This window comes from Dendrobium catenatum, unplaced genomic scaffold (assembly GCF_001605985.2).
Source record: "Dendrobium catenatum unplaced genomic scaffold, ASM160598v2 fragScaff_scaffold_156, whole genome shotgun sequence".
Taxonomy (NCBI): Eukaryota; Viridiplantae; Streptophyta; class Magnoliopsida; order Asparagales; family Orchidaceae; genus Dendrobium; species Dendrobium catenatum.
Genome location: NW_021318618.1, coordinates 2,640,504 through 2,658,231, shown reverse-complemented (window position 1 = coordinate 2,658,231; position 17,728 = coordinate 2,640,504). Strand labels below are relative to the sequence as shown.

General features: G+C 37.1%; 2 protein-coding genes across 2 annotated transcripts; both read left to right on the top strand.

Annotated features, from left to right (window-relative positions):
• The first annotated feature begins 3,938 nt into the window (after positions 1–3,938).
• Positions 3,939–4,681, top strand: LOC110094068. Its single transcript, XM_020819213.2, has one exon. The coding sequence runs from the start codon at positions 4,019–4,021 to the stop codon at positions 4,403–4,405; it is 387 nt and encodes a 128-aa protein (XP_020674872.1). The 5' UTR covers positions 3,939–4,018; the 3' UTR covers positions 4,406–4,681.
• Positions 4,682–8,294: 3,613 nt separating this feature from the next.
• On the top strand, positions 8,295–9,286 carry LOC110094078. Its single transcript, XM_020819222.2, has one exon. It carries the CDS (start codon positions 8,391–8,393, stop codon positions 8,796–8,798), a length of 408 nt encoding a protein of 135 aa, XP_020674881.1. The 5' UTR covers positions 8,295–8,390; the 3' UTR covers positions 8,799–9,286.
• The last annotated feature ends 8,442 nt before the right edge of the window (positions 9,287–17,728 follow it).

Below are 17,728 nucleotides of genomic sequence, written 5' to 3'. Positions count from 1 at the left end.
AATAAATAAATTATATAAATTATATATATATATATATATATATATTTTGATTTAATTTGAGATAGCTTTCTTACTGATTCTTAAAGTGATTTTTTAGTATAAATTTTTTTATTAAAAAATTATTTTAAGCAGTAAGAAAATGATCTCAAATGAAGCCTGAGCCAGGATAGGGTGTCATAAAGAAATTTTTTTATTTTTTTTATATGAGTATGTTTGCCTCCATTTTAATTTATAAATTTTGTTTTGTTCTCATTTTTCTCTCGCTTAATTTTTTATTTATAAATTGATTATTAGTTTTTATAATGATGAAATGGCACTTGCAAGTTTGCCTTTTTATAATTTGTTGAATATTATTATGCTACAACAAGAAGAATGAGAGAAGTTGAGTTGGTACATGGTAGAGAGAGTTGGATAATCTTAGCTATTGACACATCAACAAAAAAATCCATTTGAATAAGTATGATTTTGAAGCAAATAGTAAGATGTCGATGTTTTCGAGCATTTCGGTGAAATAAAAATGGTAGAAAGAAAGTCTGAGTCTAAATTGGCCTAAATCAAACACTTAAAAGCTTAATTTGACGATTATTGAGAGCATTGGGAGAGCCAAACTTTTTTTCAACATCTATGTGTTTCTATTAAAAATGAGATTCTAGCTAAAAAAGTTTAATGAGTCTATGAGCATTTAATTTTAAGCACTTTAAGGTATTGCCATGTTAAAAAAAAAAGTATTAAAGATCAATGGGACCTTACTAGACCATCCAATGGAGTGTCCAAGAGTATGGTATAGTCTTACACCTCTAGAAATTTATAATATAATCTATTTCTACACATGGGAGAGGGGAAATTTTAGTAGAGAGAAATCTAGGATTCATAGAGAAACTTAGAGCCACGCTACCATTATTTGTTTATCATTCCTTATCAAATGATGCTAATTTTCACCATTGCTCATTTACAATGGGTTTAATAGTTCATCAAGCTCAAATCACATATGATTAATCAATTGGTAAATATTCCGAAGGATAGCTCGATTCTATTTAATCAAATTGGTCAAAATAGTTTAAGTGGTTCAACCAAGCTATAATCTAAAGGATCATGTAGCTCAATTAAGTTATGTCTAACATGTTGAATCCTATTAGGATTGATGGTTAAACAAGATTGGATCAATTGGTCTAAAGTGACCAATAGATCCAGAGGATTGTAGGATTTGAAGCCTTGGTAGATAGTGAGTTAAACTTAAGACAATGGATCAAATTAGAACGTTCAATGGTTAAAATTATCTTAAACATAATTAAATGACAATAAAGGAAAATTAGAAGCATATTATAATAATTAGCTTATCGGACTCAATAAGGATTAAGCCAGTATTAGAGTTCAACCCAAGAATACTCTTAAAAAGATGATAGATCAAGATCTTGATTTGAAATGCCTAGGGTTTCCTCCTATATTTTATGAAGTTCAAATGATTTTTATGATTATTCTGGGGTTCATCCTAATTAGCTTAACTTACGGATTAAATAGACTAGCTAAGATTTTTGTTAAACTAAGAACTTAGTCTAGAAAGTGATCCTAGAATGATATTGAAGTCGCCAAATGGAATTTTCTCGTCTTGATTAAACAATCATACCAAGCTCAAATTGAATTTTCTTGAGATCATTTCTAGTTTGAGCTAGAGGATAAGCAAGAGGCATTATACTTAGTTGTAAATGTTGTAGACTAAGAATAACTGACTCAATAAAGAGAGTTAAAAGAACTAAGTGACATTAAAGTTTTTTATTAAATTTTATTCCAACATGCAATATGATTTATATCTCCCACTTTATGCAACATCCCATTTTTTTGACACTAAATATTATAAATGACACTAGTCACAATAATAAGGTAAATACTGTTTATAATATAATGGCATTGAATAGAGCTAGATCTAACAATTGAAATAAAGAAGTGCCAAAAAAATATTAATATTCGGGAAGAAGAAACCTGGTCACACACACACACACGCCTAAATAAATGATGAGTGTGGATTTCTATTTATAGATTGCAAATACAAAAGTTTCACTCATAGTAATGCCTCATGTTTATGATTCAAAATTATCAGCAATTTTAACACCCCAAAGCAAGCCATCTAGATATAAAGTGAGAATTTGAAAGAGAAGCCTTTGAAACCCTCAATATATTTAGATCATAAAATATTTTGTCTTTCATTACTTAATATATTTTTGGTATAAAAAAATATGAAAATATTATTACCATTCAATGATAACTTATCTATGTAAAAAGAAAGATGGGCATTTTAATGTTGTTGATGCATGTTTGAAAAACTTGATGAGGAAGTTCAATTAATCGCCTAACTATTTTAAGAAAATTGTATTGATATTAGCCTCATTTGAAAAAAAAGAGAGTGAACATTAGCTCTAAACACCTTTTCTATAGAACACCCACTAAGCCAAGTGTAATTGAAAAATGATGTATTAGATCCCTTGATATAGCAAAGAATGTGGATAAATATGATAATTATAAAAGTCAAATTATTATAAGAGCTAAGATCAAAGTCCAAAGAAAATATTAAAGAAAAATATTCAATTACACGAGCCCAAATTTTAAAAAATTGCAAATACGATATGTATTTAGTTTTCTATATTTAATTTTGTATGACCAGCTATTAAATGATTTGGTATGGACAGAGCATTAAAAATAAGTGTTTGAAAGTCTTTCTCATTAATGATAACCAACCTCCATTCCCCTCTTTTTTTTTTCCTCCAATTTTTTCTCCAAAAGTGTTTGTCCAAGGGTTTTGTAATAATATAAGTATATAGGTTGAAATTCTTTATAACTTTTGATTGATGAATAAAATATTTTCGTAGAGAAGTGATCTTTATTTACTTAGTACTTGGCATCTTCAAATAATTTGTCTATCATTGATGACTTATATAGTTATCTTTATCTTTTCTGTAAGTTACTTATTACTCTTCTTAGACTCCTATTCCAAATTCTTCAAGTATATTTCTCCGCTTCATAAGTATTCAGTAAAACCAATAAATCAAAAACTAAAACTTAAAACTTTTTTAAACACATTCATATAACTCTCATCCAAATCAGGAAACACTCGAATCTTGTCTTGTTCCATGGACCTCAACATCTCCTAAAATTCTATCAAACTCTATCATCTACTCTATATCATAACTTCATATCTTAAGTTAATCATTCAACATCATTTTTAGTAATTTATCCCATATAAAATCTACCATCAAAGACCTTCTAAATCAATCCCAAATTAGTTCATAATATATCACATTAAACTCCTAATCATTTCACTATAAAATCTATATTTTTAATATTAAACAAAAGATTTTTAGTCTATTATAGTCATTAATATCACCAAAAAGCTACCCGCTACTGTCAATCTGTCATCCATCCCTAAAGAAAAAAGAAAAAAAAAATAAAAAAAAAAATCATATGAGAATGAATGTATTGAAGCTCCTTCAACAAATAAGACACCATACATGCATGATAATTCTATATAATATCATAAGCTAAAATTACACCAAACGTAGAGAAGGTTAGAGAAGAAAGAATACAAAAATAAGAGATCAACCTCACGAATTAAGTACTTAGGGGAATATAATATTATCTTTTAATAAAATATGTAAAAATATAAGCATGTAATTATGTAAGTATTAAGTGAAATTTAACTTCAAAATTTTAATAATAATTAAATATATGCATGAATTTATTAGAATTAAATATATTGTAGTAAAAAAAAAATTCCGTGTGTAGACCGTTGGTAAACCTCAGCTTTACGCAAAACAACTGGGAAATGACGATTATACCCCCAATGCACGGTTCTTTTTTCTCTCGGAACTAAGAACAGGTAGTGGTCACCGGCTTTCGCTTACTTAGTCTTTATCCGTCTTTTCGCCCGCTGGAGCTATAAAAGGAGCACCCCCTGAATCCATCCCCAAAGCAGAACGCACAGTACTGACACAGAGCAATTGTCAAAACCCTAATTCTCCAATCAAATATGAACTGGCGAAATTCGCCACCGACGACTTCCTTGAAGCAGAAGGTGAGCTTCACAGCCTGGTTCTTCTGCTGCTTCCGCGGCGCTGAGGCGGAGGGGGACGAGGGAACGCCAGCGGCGGCTTCGTTACTCCGATCTTCTTCGATCTGGATCCGATCCAAGGCCGGCGAGCTTCCAGAGCTCACGGAGCGGTGTAAGGAGATAATGGCGCGAATCAGTAGATCGTCGCGTCGGGAATATGGGGAGTTCAGGTACGATCCGCCTAGTTACGCTCTCAACTTTGATGAAGGCGGGGGGAGCGATGACGCCGACGATGCTAAGGAGTTCCCGTACCGGAACTTCTCCTCTCGCCTACCGTCGACGCCGCCGCATCCGGCCTTCAGCTAGCTACGGTAAAATCATGGAGCTGATGTGTTTATAGCGTGTGATTAATGAGATTTGGTCGAATTGTTTTTTAATGTTTTGAGATCTCGATCCGGTGAATGTGTACTCTAAGACAAATGATTGAGAGATCAAAACTTTTGCGGCCTGTTTTTTGTTGCCAAGCTGTATTACTTGTAGGTATTGTTAGTATGAAAATTATGCTGAAAAACGAGTCTTTGTAGATTTTGAATTTATGAAAAATTTGCGTCTCTTTTAAAGTTATAATATATCATTTCTTCCTGTTTTGTTTTAAATTCTGATTCTGATTGCTGAATGGTCACTGTTTGGTAGCTAGCCTTTAGCTTTTCTTTGGTGGGAGAAGCTAGTTATTTTGCTTGCTCTTATATTCTTCATGCTGATATCATCATGTACCCTATATTAATGATTTCCTCTTTCTAAAACATTCCCACCATCTTTCTAAAACCTCAAACCACCATAGGACTCATAAAATTTGAGTCATATCCCTTCCACAAAATTACAACTCAGGTTGTTTTCCTGATGTGATCAGTCTAAAAAAAATTATAATGTCTTATCCACCTATAAAATTGGTCTAAAATATCCTCCATTCCTTATTTCAATTCCTAGAACTCTAATTTCAATGTCTTTAATCCTTTCTATCAAAGACAATATAGTCATTCACTGTAAACAATTCTCAGAAAAAAATTGTCCAAAAATATTGAATTAATCAGACCTTTTTCATTGCCTTAGATATTAGCCCTAACCTCTTCTCATACCATCATCACTTTCTTAACAATCTCCTTCCTTGTCAAAGAACCTTGAAAGATTTTAATATCACCCCACCACTCACATTGAATTGGTATTATAGAAAAATTGAGATATTGGCAACTAGAGACAATGATTGCATACAACTAGAGGTGCAACCGAGTCAAGCCAACTTGCGAGCCGGCTCGAGCTCAACTCGTTAACGAGCTCACGAGTCGAGTTTCAAGCTCGAGCTTGAGCTAGAGCAGAATTTTGAGCTCGTTGGGTTATCGAGCTTGAGTTCGATCCTTGGGAAGCTCGGCTTGATTACTTGTTGAGTTGCTCGAGTGCGAAATCTGAACCGCAAAAAGTGGAGTTGCGCCGCGGGCTTGGATGTGGAAGGTGAAATTGCGGGGCGGGCTCAGACACAGAAAGCGAGCTCGGACGCGGAAGGCTAGCTCGGATTAGAAGGCAGAATCGCAGAAGGAAAGGGCAGGTCCTGTACGTGAAAGCAGAGCTAGAACTACGGAATTGAGCGCTCAATGAGGTCATTTTCAGTGGCACAAATCGAGCTCGAGCTCGAGCTCGCTGCGAATTTGAGTTCGGAATTAGGCCTGCAAATCGAGCTCAAATTAGGCCTGACTTGAGCTCAACTCTACTCGTTTGCACCCATACATACAACTCACATCTATTGGGCACTATAGTAAATAGAGAAATTGTCTTTTACATTGGAACCAAAGCAACATTCGAGATTAGAGAATTGGAAATTACCTCATAAAAACAATACACTTTGATAATATCAATGTGAAATTTTCTTCATGTTATGATTAGTTAACTATAATTAATAACAGTGAAATATCCTAAGGTTTTCCTAAACAGATTCCTCTACATTTAGTTGTGAATTAGAGCATATGCATTCTTAGATCTCCGTTGAACTTGTAAATATTTAAAGAAATGTTTATGACCTTCTCATAAAATTGCGGGGCGGGCTCAGACACGGAAAGCGAGCTCGGACGCGGAAGGCTAGCTCGGATTAGAAGGCAGAATCGCGGAAGGAAAGGGCAGGTCCTGTACGCGAAAGCAGAGCTAGAACTACGGAATTGAGCGCTCAATGAGGTCATTTTCAGTGGCACAAATCGAGCTCAAGCTCGCTGCGAATTTGAGTTCGGAATTAGGCCTGCAAATCGAGCTCGAATTAGGCCTGACTCGAGCTCAACTCTACTCGTTTGCACCCATACATACAACTCACATCTATTGGGCACTATAGTAAATAGAGAAATTTTCTTTTACATTGGAACCAAAGCAACATTGGAGATTGGAGAATTGGAAATTACCTCATAAAAACAATACACTTTGATAATATCAATGTGAAATTTTCTACATGTTATGATTATTTAACTATAATAACAGTGAAATATCCTAAGGTTTTCCTAAACAGATTCCTCTACATTTAGTTGTGAATTAGAGCATATGCATTCTTAGATCTCCGTTGAACTTGTAAATATTTAAAGAAATGTTTATGACCTTCTCATAATTATTAAATCTCCATAAGCCATAAAACACTAAATATCCCACATTTTTTTTCACAAATCTATTAATCATGACTTTCTTTGTGTGGGTCATAAGTAACTTTAAAATATTTAAAGAATGTTTTGGTAAAACTTACAAATATTTAGAGAAAATATAAATATGATAAAAAAATATAATAAATAACTGAAATATGAGCTAATACAAATAGTCACGACTCTCAAACATATAAAATAAAATTATCTACTTGATAAGCCGAGTGGGACAAAGGCTTGATGTTGTTGTTGTTGATAAGCCAACCCTCTATCTATCATGTAAAGCATTGCCATCATCTCCTACAAAACTTAGAATTTTTTATAACCTTGCATAAGCCATGATATGTTTAGTGAAGGTTACTATTATACCAACTATAAAGTTAGAACTCTACATAGCAAAATTTTTGAAAGTAGAGGAGAATTGATGCATAATTAGAGCTCATCTCAAGCAATTGAAGAACCTTGAAAAGACCATCAAGAATAAAAACTTATAAGCATTTCAATAATGTTGATGTTTGTATAAATTCAATCATAGCCAATATGATAGCTCTCCTACGTTAAGTCCTTCAAATTTTATTCTCTTTTCTTTTTCTATTTCTTCAAAAGAACACGAAAATAGAGGAAGCAATGTACACCCATAGTCATATGGTTTCAGTCAACTATGACTTCGTTTGGGATGATTTTTTTGTTGCTTCTCAAAGCAGCTTTTTAGTACAAAAATTTAAATTTTTATACTAGAAAGCTATTTTAAGAAGCAACAAAAAAGCCGTCTCAAACGAAGCCTAAGTCTTCAATTGGGATGGCTTTTTTACTACTTCTTAAAGTAACTTTTTAGTACAAACAAAACCTAAGTCACTGATATAAACTCCGTTCAATAAGTTTTAACATTTGAAGCAATTCATCAAACGAAGTATTCAGGTCAAGGTATCGAATATCTCACTCTTGATTATATTGAAGTCATCCAAAGTTGAGGTCCTTTGAAGAAGAGAGCTCATCAAAGGAGAAATCATTAGAGAATTAACAAGTGTTTTTTTTTTAAAGATAATAGAAATAATTTTTAGGTTAAATACCTCATCAAGTTTGAGGTCCTCAAAATTTCTCATCTTAACATTAAGGCTTCGTTTGGGACGAATTTTTTATTTCTTTTTAAAACTGTTTTATGATACAAAAATTAAAAATTGTTTTAAGAAGCATTTAAAAAGTTGTCCCAAAAGAAGACTAAGTGAGTATAAAAATAGGAAGGATGATGAAAGAAGTGGAAAAAAAAAATGATGAAAGAAGAAGAATAACAATATAAGAATCTTGAAATATTTTTAATCATTTCAATAAAGCTAATGTGTGTGTAGAAAAAATAAATGTATTAACATCATTTTACAATAACTATTTATTTATATTTGCATCATATTTTTATGTTTGACAAATACTTGTCGGAGGATCGGTTGGTAAATAAAACGGATGTTGATGAAATAAAATTCGTCGAAAAAATTGTGATAATATATCAAAATTGTATATTACGTGCTAAAAATTATCTAAAAATTAAATTCGTATAATTTTAATAATTTATATTGTTTTAATATTTATGTTAAATTAATATAATTATGTTCACTAATTTCAATATTGACTTTAAATTTCGTGCTAAAACAAAATTAGTTTTCCTTTAAATACCCGTCGTTCAATTCAACCCGATGTCAGTTAAGGACATGGAGTACCCAAAATCGCAGCTGTCGCCGCCATTGAAGAAGATCCAATCGACAAGCTTTTTGAACTGCTGCTTTGGTGGCGCGGTGGCGGAGGAGGAGCCGCCGATGGTGGCGGCCTCGTTGCTCCGATCTTCATCGTCGTGGATCCGAGCGAAAGTCGGCGAGCTTCCCGATATCAGAGAGTGGTATATAGGGATGTTGGCTGGGAAGGGTGAATCGTCGCGTCAGGGATGTGGAGAGTTCAGGTACGATGCGGTTAGTTATGCTCTGAACTTTGATGAAGGCGGTGAGGATGATGACGGAGCAGGGGCTGAGGAGACTCGGTACGGGAGATTTTCCGCTCGCCTCCCGGCGTCACCGCCTCATACAGTCGTCGGCGTTGCCTTCGGCTAGCATATCGTGGCGATTGAGACTTTGTGGATTGTTTCTCGTGTTTCCAGAGCCGGATGTGGTGTGGTGTGTTAGTGAATTAGGAGAACGTTGGAGAGATGGAGGCTTTCAGATCTGCTATTTTTATCATCTTCTCAATCTGTAACTGGGGCTTCCTGGCCTTCCTAGCTCCGAAATTGTCGCCGCCGGTCGCTAACTTGGTTGCTATCGCTGAAGCAGAAGATCCGGTCAACGATTCATGGCAGCGTCATTGATCTGGTTTTCTTTGATGGATTCAATCCAAGCCTTCCTCTGTGCTTATATCGTGTGAATTAGGAGTTTGCAGATTTGTAATCTTGTTATGTTTGAGATCCTGATCTTCTGGTTATATGTTGGAATATTTATGGCGGTAGCCATAGAATTTATCAACTTTATTTTGTATATATAAGAACAATTTATAGGAATCATAATTTATGAGAAGGAAAAAAGTAATTTAGTTAAAATATTTCCAAGATTATGAGTCAATAATTATGTATGATTTATTTCTCCATAATTAGAGCAAAATATTATAGGAGGGATCTTATTATTATTATTATTATTATTATTCTATGGTTCTATTTGCAGGAGTTTTAAGATATTTGAGTTGTCATTATGTGATGTTGTGGGGTTAATTGTGGGGGGTGGGGGGGACTTGGGGATTAGAAAGAAATGTGTCAAATATTGGTGCATGAAGTATTAGAAGGTGTTAGATGATAGTTAATAAGGAACATTATAAGTTAGATTTTGATTGAAGTTGGATTGGCATTCTTTAGAATAGGAGGAGAGATCAAATGACCAAAAAGACGACCGTTTTATGTCAATCATTAGTATCAAATGAAAGTTGATGAGGAATTTCAAAGATCGTGTAATGGTTGGTGGTTGGCTTGATCTTTTGCTTAATAGAAAGGGAGATTGGATGGGTATCGAATGTCGGAGGCTGATAGACATTAGATGTAGGTTATTAGTAGGCATCAAACAATTATCAATGAGGAACATTAAAAGTTAGATGATTGTTATTAGTTAGCTCAATCTTTCTCTTGAAATGAGTGAAGGGCACACGATAGAGCGGATAAACATCATACATCAAGCATCACATGATAATTAACTAGGAAATGTTACGAGTCCGGTGATGATTGATAGTTGGCTTGATCATTATTTTTATATGAGGGGAGATTGAGGGGGCCAAGAAGACAAACATTAAACGTTGGTGGTTGACATACATTAGATATGGATCATTGGTAGATGAAAGGTGATGGTTGATGAGAAATGCTAAGAGTTAGCTGATAGACAAATGATGATTTTTTTCATTCCAATGATAGTAGAAGAGATTGTGCGACATATAAGATAGACATCGAATTTTGGTAGTTGATGGACGTCGATCACTGACATGCATTGTACGATGATTGATGAGGAACATTAGAAGTTTGGCGACAATTGATCATTCTTTCAATTGTGTTCTCTGGATAGGAAGGGAGATTGTGAAATAAAATAGACCTAAAATGTCGTTGGCTAATGGGGATGTTGGTTGTTTGTATGAATCCCTGATAGGGAACATCATAAGTCAAGCACCAGTCGGCAATTGGTTTGCTCATTCTTTATATAAGGTGGAGAACTTGACAATTGTGAAAACAAACACTGAATGTCAGGTTGGATGTCAATGAAATTGTATGCTGAAGTTTGTTGAAAGGTGATGTCAAGTGATGGCTAATGGTGGGATTTTTTTTTTAAAATATTTTTATGAGTGACAGTATGATAGGTTTTGATGTTAGTTGATGGATGATGTTAGGCAATGACAATGGCTTGTATTAATGTTGGTTGATTGTAGGGGTGTCCAAACGGGTCAAGTGGTTGTGTTCAAATCCAACCCAAATTGACCCGGGTTCAAACGGGTTGACCCTAACCTAAACCGTGCGGGTTATGGGTTGAACGGACCCAACCCGCAAACCCGGATTGCTGGTAGCAAGTGAAGCGGGTACAAACGAAGCCAGTGTGGGCGGGCAAAGCTGACTGCTGGCTGGTGCGAGGCAGGCGAAGTGGCTCATCGGTGGTGAGTAGGCGAATCGAATCATGAATGGACGCGGCTGACCGCTGGCATGTGTGGTGCACCAATCCTGACTGGGTTAGTCGCTTCGAAGCAGAGCATGCGAAGCAACTGGCATATGCGGAGCCTGCGGTGAAGCAACTGGCTGGCTGGTGTAGGGCCTGCGAGCAACTAGGTGAGGCCGGAAGACGCAGCAGACAGAGACGTGAATCAGAATCGAATGATCGAGCACGATAGAGGATTTAGGGTTTCCAGGCCATTCGGGTTGATCTCGGGTTTTTGGTCAACTCGAACCTAACCCAGTTTTAGAAATAGGTCAAGAATCTCGAGCCAGAACCCAACCTTTATGGTAAACAAGTTGACATGAACTCGAAATTTTTCAGGTTGGATCCGAGTACGCAGGTCGGGTCAAGTTCTTGGCACTCCTAGTTTATTGCTGGTCTTGTGCAATAACAATCATTATTAACCTCTTTTTTGGACTCGCTTATTACCAGCATAATTCAAGCTATTCTCATTTTCATTTCATATCTTTTAAAAAATATTGAGCATAAGTCCATTAAAAAATGAATTTAATGAAGGAATCATCAAGACAACTCTATTCCTTAAAAGATCAAGTTTTGATTTATTACTTAACTTGATTTATGTAGATTTTATTTTACTTTTTTATGCTTGTAATGACTTAATGATTTTCCTCAAATTTTGAGCAAATAATTCAAAATGAGTATGATGACAAAGCTCAATTACCAAGAATTTCCAAATAATAAAAGAATGCCACTTTCTTATGTTAAATAGCATGCACCCACAAGCCAATCCATTGAACGTGATAAAATATTCAAATGGTAAATATATAAATATAAAGTTGTATAGTGATTTGATTGACTCTTTATCAAAATTGATGGGAGAAAGAAAAAGGAAGCCTTCTTTTCAACTATATGATATTGCCCAGCAGCAAATTCCGGCCCATATGGGGCTGGCAGATAAGGAGAGGGAGGAGGTAAAGGGGGGTGGGGCCCACCAGAAAATTAGGAGAAAAACAATTAAGAATTAATGCATTATATTGGGAGAAAATCAATTAAAAAATCCTTTCCAAATTGAATTTCAAATTGAGGAAAATACTTTTAGGAAGGAGACTGATTTAGGATGGAGAAGGAAGCTTATTTAAGTCAATGATAGAGTTTATTTTATTTTTATGCAGTTTGTTTATTTTTGAGTGTTGTAGTTCTTTGTGTGAGGGATTTTAGCGGCATCTAGGGTTTAGGGAGAGAAGATCATCTTCTTGAAATAGGACCATTGTATCTTATTTGGTTTGTATTTGTTCTCTTTATCAATAAAAATCTATTTTTTGTGTAGAATCATTTAGAGTCTTTTGCTGTTTTGGAATCAAGTCATATCAAATTGGTATCAGAGCACGTTCTTGGACTGAAATCCAGATTTTTATAACTGATTTCTACTTCGATCTTTTATACCATATGCTGAATTCTGTTGTTTGGAGGCCATAACTGCTTCAAAGTTGTTATTTTTCACCGAGAGAACCTTGATCCAGGTACCAATGGTTGGAAAAAAAGTTGAAGTGTTGGAAGAAAGATTGGAAGGGGAAATAGGGCAACTACGAGTGGATGTGGGATCAATGAATAAATGTATTTCAATGATAGAAGGAATGTTTGGGAACATGGAGGAAATGAAGAAGCAGATGCTAGAGCTTCATACTAAAACGATTTTGATGGGAGCAAGAAGAAATTAAGTAGATGACTTGCTAAGGGAAGACGAAGAGGTGAAAATTATACGAGAGGAAACACCCCACTTGGCGCCTATTTCGAGAAGGGGGATGGGTAGGGAGTATGTAGGAAGGAGGGAATGGGAAGAAGAGAACATGCGAGCTAAATTTGGAGGAAGGAGGGGTTTTGAATAGAAAAGGGAAGAGAGGGAACTATGGAAGACCACAATGCTCGCACCATGGGAGGTAGGGTTTAAACAAGTCGAGTCGAGGAGAGTTTAAGCCCTTATCGAGCTCGGCTCACCAGTTGGGAAGCAAGCTCGAACTAAGGCTCGAGCTCGAGTTGAGCTCGATAGGCGAGCTCAAACTCAGGCTCGTCTCACTGTAAACGAGCTCGAGCCAGCTCGCGAGCCATGGGCGAGAATTTTAAAATTTAGGCGGGATTTTTAAAACTTAAATATGAATTTTAAAACTTAGTCAAAATTTAGAAAAAAAAAAAGAAGATGAAATGTTTAACATTTAAATAAAATTTAGGCGATTTTCATTAAATTTTTTAATATTTAAATTTAATAAATAAAATAAAATTATTTTAAAAATATTAATATTTATACAAGCCGGCTCGCGAGCTCACGAGCCGAGCTTGCTCAAGCTCAAGCTCAACTCGTAAACTCGATAAACTCATCTCGCGAGCCCATAAAATAGTCGAGCTCGAGCCAGCTCGACTCACTTACACCCCTAATGGAAGGTGTGGGGGTGGAAAGGGGCATTAGGGTGGAGGGGATCCAAAGATTAGAAAGCTGAAATTGCTTATATTTGAAGGAAATGATGCACATGGGTGTATATATAGGGTGAGATATTTTACATTGAATAGGTTGATGGTCGCCGCTCTATGTCTTGAAGAGAAGGCACTGGCATGGTACCAATAGTGAGAGGCTAGGTACCTAATCCGATTGTGGGATGAGTTCAAGGAATACTTGTTGGAGCACTTTCAAGCCTAAAAGGATGAGGATTACTATGAGCAATTCTTTGTCTTGACACAGGATGGCACTGTGATAGAGTATCGGGAAAGATTTTAGCTCCTGTCAGGACAAGTAGAGAGGTTATCAAGCAATGTTGGAAATAAACTTTATGAAAGGACTCAAATCAAAATTGAGGATAAAGTGCGGGTGGCAAGACCTCGTGATCTGGGAGAGGCAATAGAGTTGGCATAGATGATTGAGAACAAAAAAGTTACTATATAAGAGTAGTAAAGGGGGAAGTGGAGGAGGTTCTTACTGCACGACAACTACTTTCCTGGCACCTAGGGTGCATACTATACCAAATAAAAAAGAGACGCTAAAAGAGGGTTGTACGAGAGCCCAATTGAGAGGAGATTTCAAGAGGCTGACTGATACTGAATTACAAGACGAGAGCTCTAAAAGGCTATGTTTTAGATGCGATGAGACATTTACATCAAGATATAAGTTTAAAAATTGCACATTGTAGGTTTTCATTGTATGCGATGGGGAAGAGGTGGATAAGGAAGAGGAATCGAAGGAGGAAGAAGAGGAAGAGGAGCCTGTGCATTTGGAGGTGGCTAAAGTTTCATTGAACTCTGTAGTGTGATTCACTCTGAATCACACATGAAGGTAAGAGGACATATAGGAGGAGAGGCAGTGATGATCCTAGTGGACAGGGGGGGCTACCCACAATTTCATAACAAATAAGGAGGTAGACAAATTGGGGCAACAACTGGTAGATGCGAGAGGGTTTGGAGTGATGATGGGTGCAAGAAAAGTAGAGAGTAGCAGAGGGATATATTAGGGTTTGGTGGTAGACTTGCAAGGGATCCACATCAAGGAGGATTTCCTTCCATTAGAGCTAGGGAGTACTGACATGATTTTGGGCATGAAATGGCTATAGACCTTTGAGGAGACCAAGGTGAACTAGAAGGCTTTGGCCATTGAGATTTCATTGGAGGGGAGAAGAGTGGTAATTAAGGGAGACCCCAACTTATCTAAGGCAATGGTTTCATTGAAAACCATGGTGTGTACCCTTCAAGGGGAAGGAGGGGGATTCTTGGTGGAGCTCCAAAGTCTGGAGGGAAGAGGGAAAGGATGAAGAGGACATTCCAGACATTGTCTAGCCCTTGCTTCATCAGTTTAGGGAGGTATTCCAGCTTCCCCAGGGATTACCACCCCCATGGGAGCACGAGCACTCTATTATTCTGAAAGAGGGAGTACCCCACATCAACGTACGGCCCTACCGATACCCCCAGATCCAAAAAAGATGATATTGAGAAGCTGATTCGAGATATGATTGAAGCTAAAATCATTAGGCCCAGTGTCAGCCCTTTCTGGGTAAACTATCACACCTTGAATAAGGAGATGATACAAGACAACTCACACATGTCATTAATGAGTTGTTAGATGAATTGTATGGATCTGTGATCTTTTTCAAGATTGACTTGAAATTTGGATATCATCATATCAGAATGCAACTTAAAGATGCCCATAAGACAGCTTATCAGACACATGAGAGGCATTATGAGTTTTTGGTGATGCTGTTTGGTCTCACTAACACACTAATAACCTTCCAATCCCTGATGAACAGGGTACTCTAGCCCTACTTGTGAAGGTTTATGTTGGTTTTCTTTAATGGCATATTGGTTTACAACAGGTCCGAAGTGGTGCACTTGGAGCACCTTAAAGTTGGGCTGTCAACTTTAAGGGAGCACTTTTTATTTGCCAACAAGAAAAAGTATTCTTTCTCCCAACCAAGAGTGGAGTACTTGGGGCATTTGATATCTGAGAAGGGATTCATTGCTGATCAGAGATTGAGGCCATGCTCAGATGGCCCGTACCCAAGATCTAAGGGAACTAAGAGGATTCTTGGGACTTACTGGCTACTATCGCAAGCTTGTGAAGGGATACAGATAAATAGCAAGGCCATTAACAAAACAGTTCAAGAAGGACAACTTCAAGTGGGGAGAATCGACCACCCATGCCTTTGAGTTGAAAAAGGCTATGACCAGTATGCCAATCTTAGCCCTTCCGAATATTAGCCAGCCTTTTCTTGTGGAAACAGGTGCTTCGAGCTTTGGGCTATGAGCGGTACTTATGCAAAACCAGAGACATGTGGCCTATTTCAGCCAGGTGTTGATGGCTCTGGCCAGACTCAAGTTAGTTTACAATAGAGAGCTGATGGCGATTGTGTTGGCTATTCAAAAATGACGATCGTATCTCCTTGGAAGACATTTCATCGTCAAAACAAATAAAATAAGTTTGATGTATTTGTTGGAATAGAGAATGGTCACTAAGGAGCATTAAAGATGGCTTTCCAAATTATTGGGTTATGACTTTAAAATCTAATACTGACCTAGAGTGGAGAGCAAAACAACATATGGGTTATCAAGGTGCATAGGGGAATCCCAGATAATGGCATTGTTTATACCCTAGGTAGTTGACCGGGAAGCACTTTGGAGAGAGCGAAGATGATGCATGCCTGAAGAAAATTAGGGTGGAGCTGGCAGGAAACAAGGACAACCATCCAAGATATTCAGGAGTAGGACATAAGTTACTTCATGAGGAGCATTTGTGCTTCCAAAGACATCCTCTTAAATCCTAGCTTATTGCAGGAGTTTCATGGGACAGACATTGGGGGGCATTCGGGGGCCCAGAAGACCTATCGTCGGTTCTCTGCCGAGCTGTACTAAGAGAGGATGCAGAAGGATGTTGAGAAAATGGTGGCTAGCTGTGAAAAATGCTTGAGGCACAAGTATTTAGCTATAATTCCATGAGGGCTCCTCCGACTGCTAGCTTTGCCAGAAAAGGTATGGGAGGAGATGCCCATGGATTTTATCGATGGGCTGCCTAAGTCAGAAGTTTACACGACGGTACATGTGGTAGTGGACTGGTTAAGTATGCCAATTTCATCCCCTTTTTCCACCCGTATACATCAATATCAATAGCAAAAAAATTTATAAGGGAGGTGGTGAGACTTCATGGAATACCAGAAGTGATTATATTATATAGGGACAAGATCTTCCTAAGCCAGTTCTGGAAGGAGTTGTTCAACATGCAAGGGACGGTCTTGAAAAGAAGATATGCTTATTATCCTCAGACGGACGAGCAAACAGAGGTAATAAATCGTAGTGTGGAGGCTTATATGTGGTGCTTTTTATCAGATACACCCATGTTGTGGGCCAAGTGGTTGGCTTGGGTAGAGTCTTGGTGTAACACGTCTTATCATTTGGTAGAGCAGACTACACTGTTCAAAGTATTGCACGAACAAGATTTGCCTCGCTTAATATACTATGGGCAAAGTGGCACACTAGTGAATTCGGCAGAAAAATACTTGGAAGATGAAGACAAGATCTTGGGGGAGTTGAAGGTACATTTGTTGAGAGCTCAACAAATTACGAAGAATAAGGTAGATGCATATATACAAGACATACAATTTGAGGTAGAAAACAAGGTTTACTTGAAGCTTCGCCCCAATAGACAAAATCATGGCAAGGAGACCGAATGATCATTTATCCCTTCGATATTTTGTGCCCTATGATATAGTAGAGTGCATAGGGGCATTGGCTTATCACATACAGTTACCACTATCCACAACCATCCATCCAGTGTTTCATATATCCTAGTTGCGATGGGTGATAGGAGAGCATATTTCTTCCTCGACACTTCCCTTGATCTTGACAGAGGACATGGAGCTGTTGTTGGAACACTAGATGACACATGAGTGCGACTTGAAGTAAGAGGAAGCCAGGAAGTGTTGATTAGGTGGAAGGGCCCACCAGAGCACGAAGCCACATGGGAGTCCTACCAGACTATGAAGTAGTAGCTACATGCATTTCACCTTAAGAGAAGGTGGGCTTGGTGGAGGGAGGGGCGGGGGGATTGATACAGCTCAGTAGCAAATTCCGGCCCATGTGGTTTTGGCGGACAAGGAGGAGGAGGCGGTTGAGGAGGTGAGGCCCAACAGGAAATTAATACATTATATTAGGAGGAAATCCTTCCCTAATTGAACTTCTAATTGATGAGGGAAACACTTTAAGAAGGAGCTGATTTATGAGGGAAGGAGGAATTTAATTTAAGTTTATAGTAGGATTTATTTTATTCTTATATAGATTTTTATTTTTGAATGTTGTAGTTCTTTGTGTGAGGGATCCTTGCA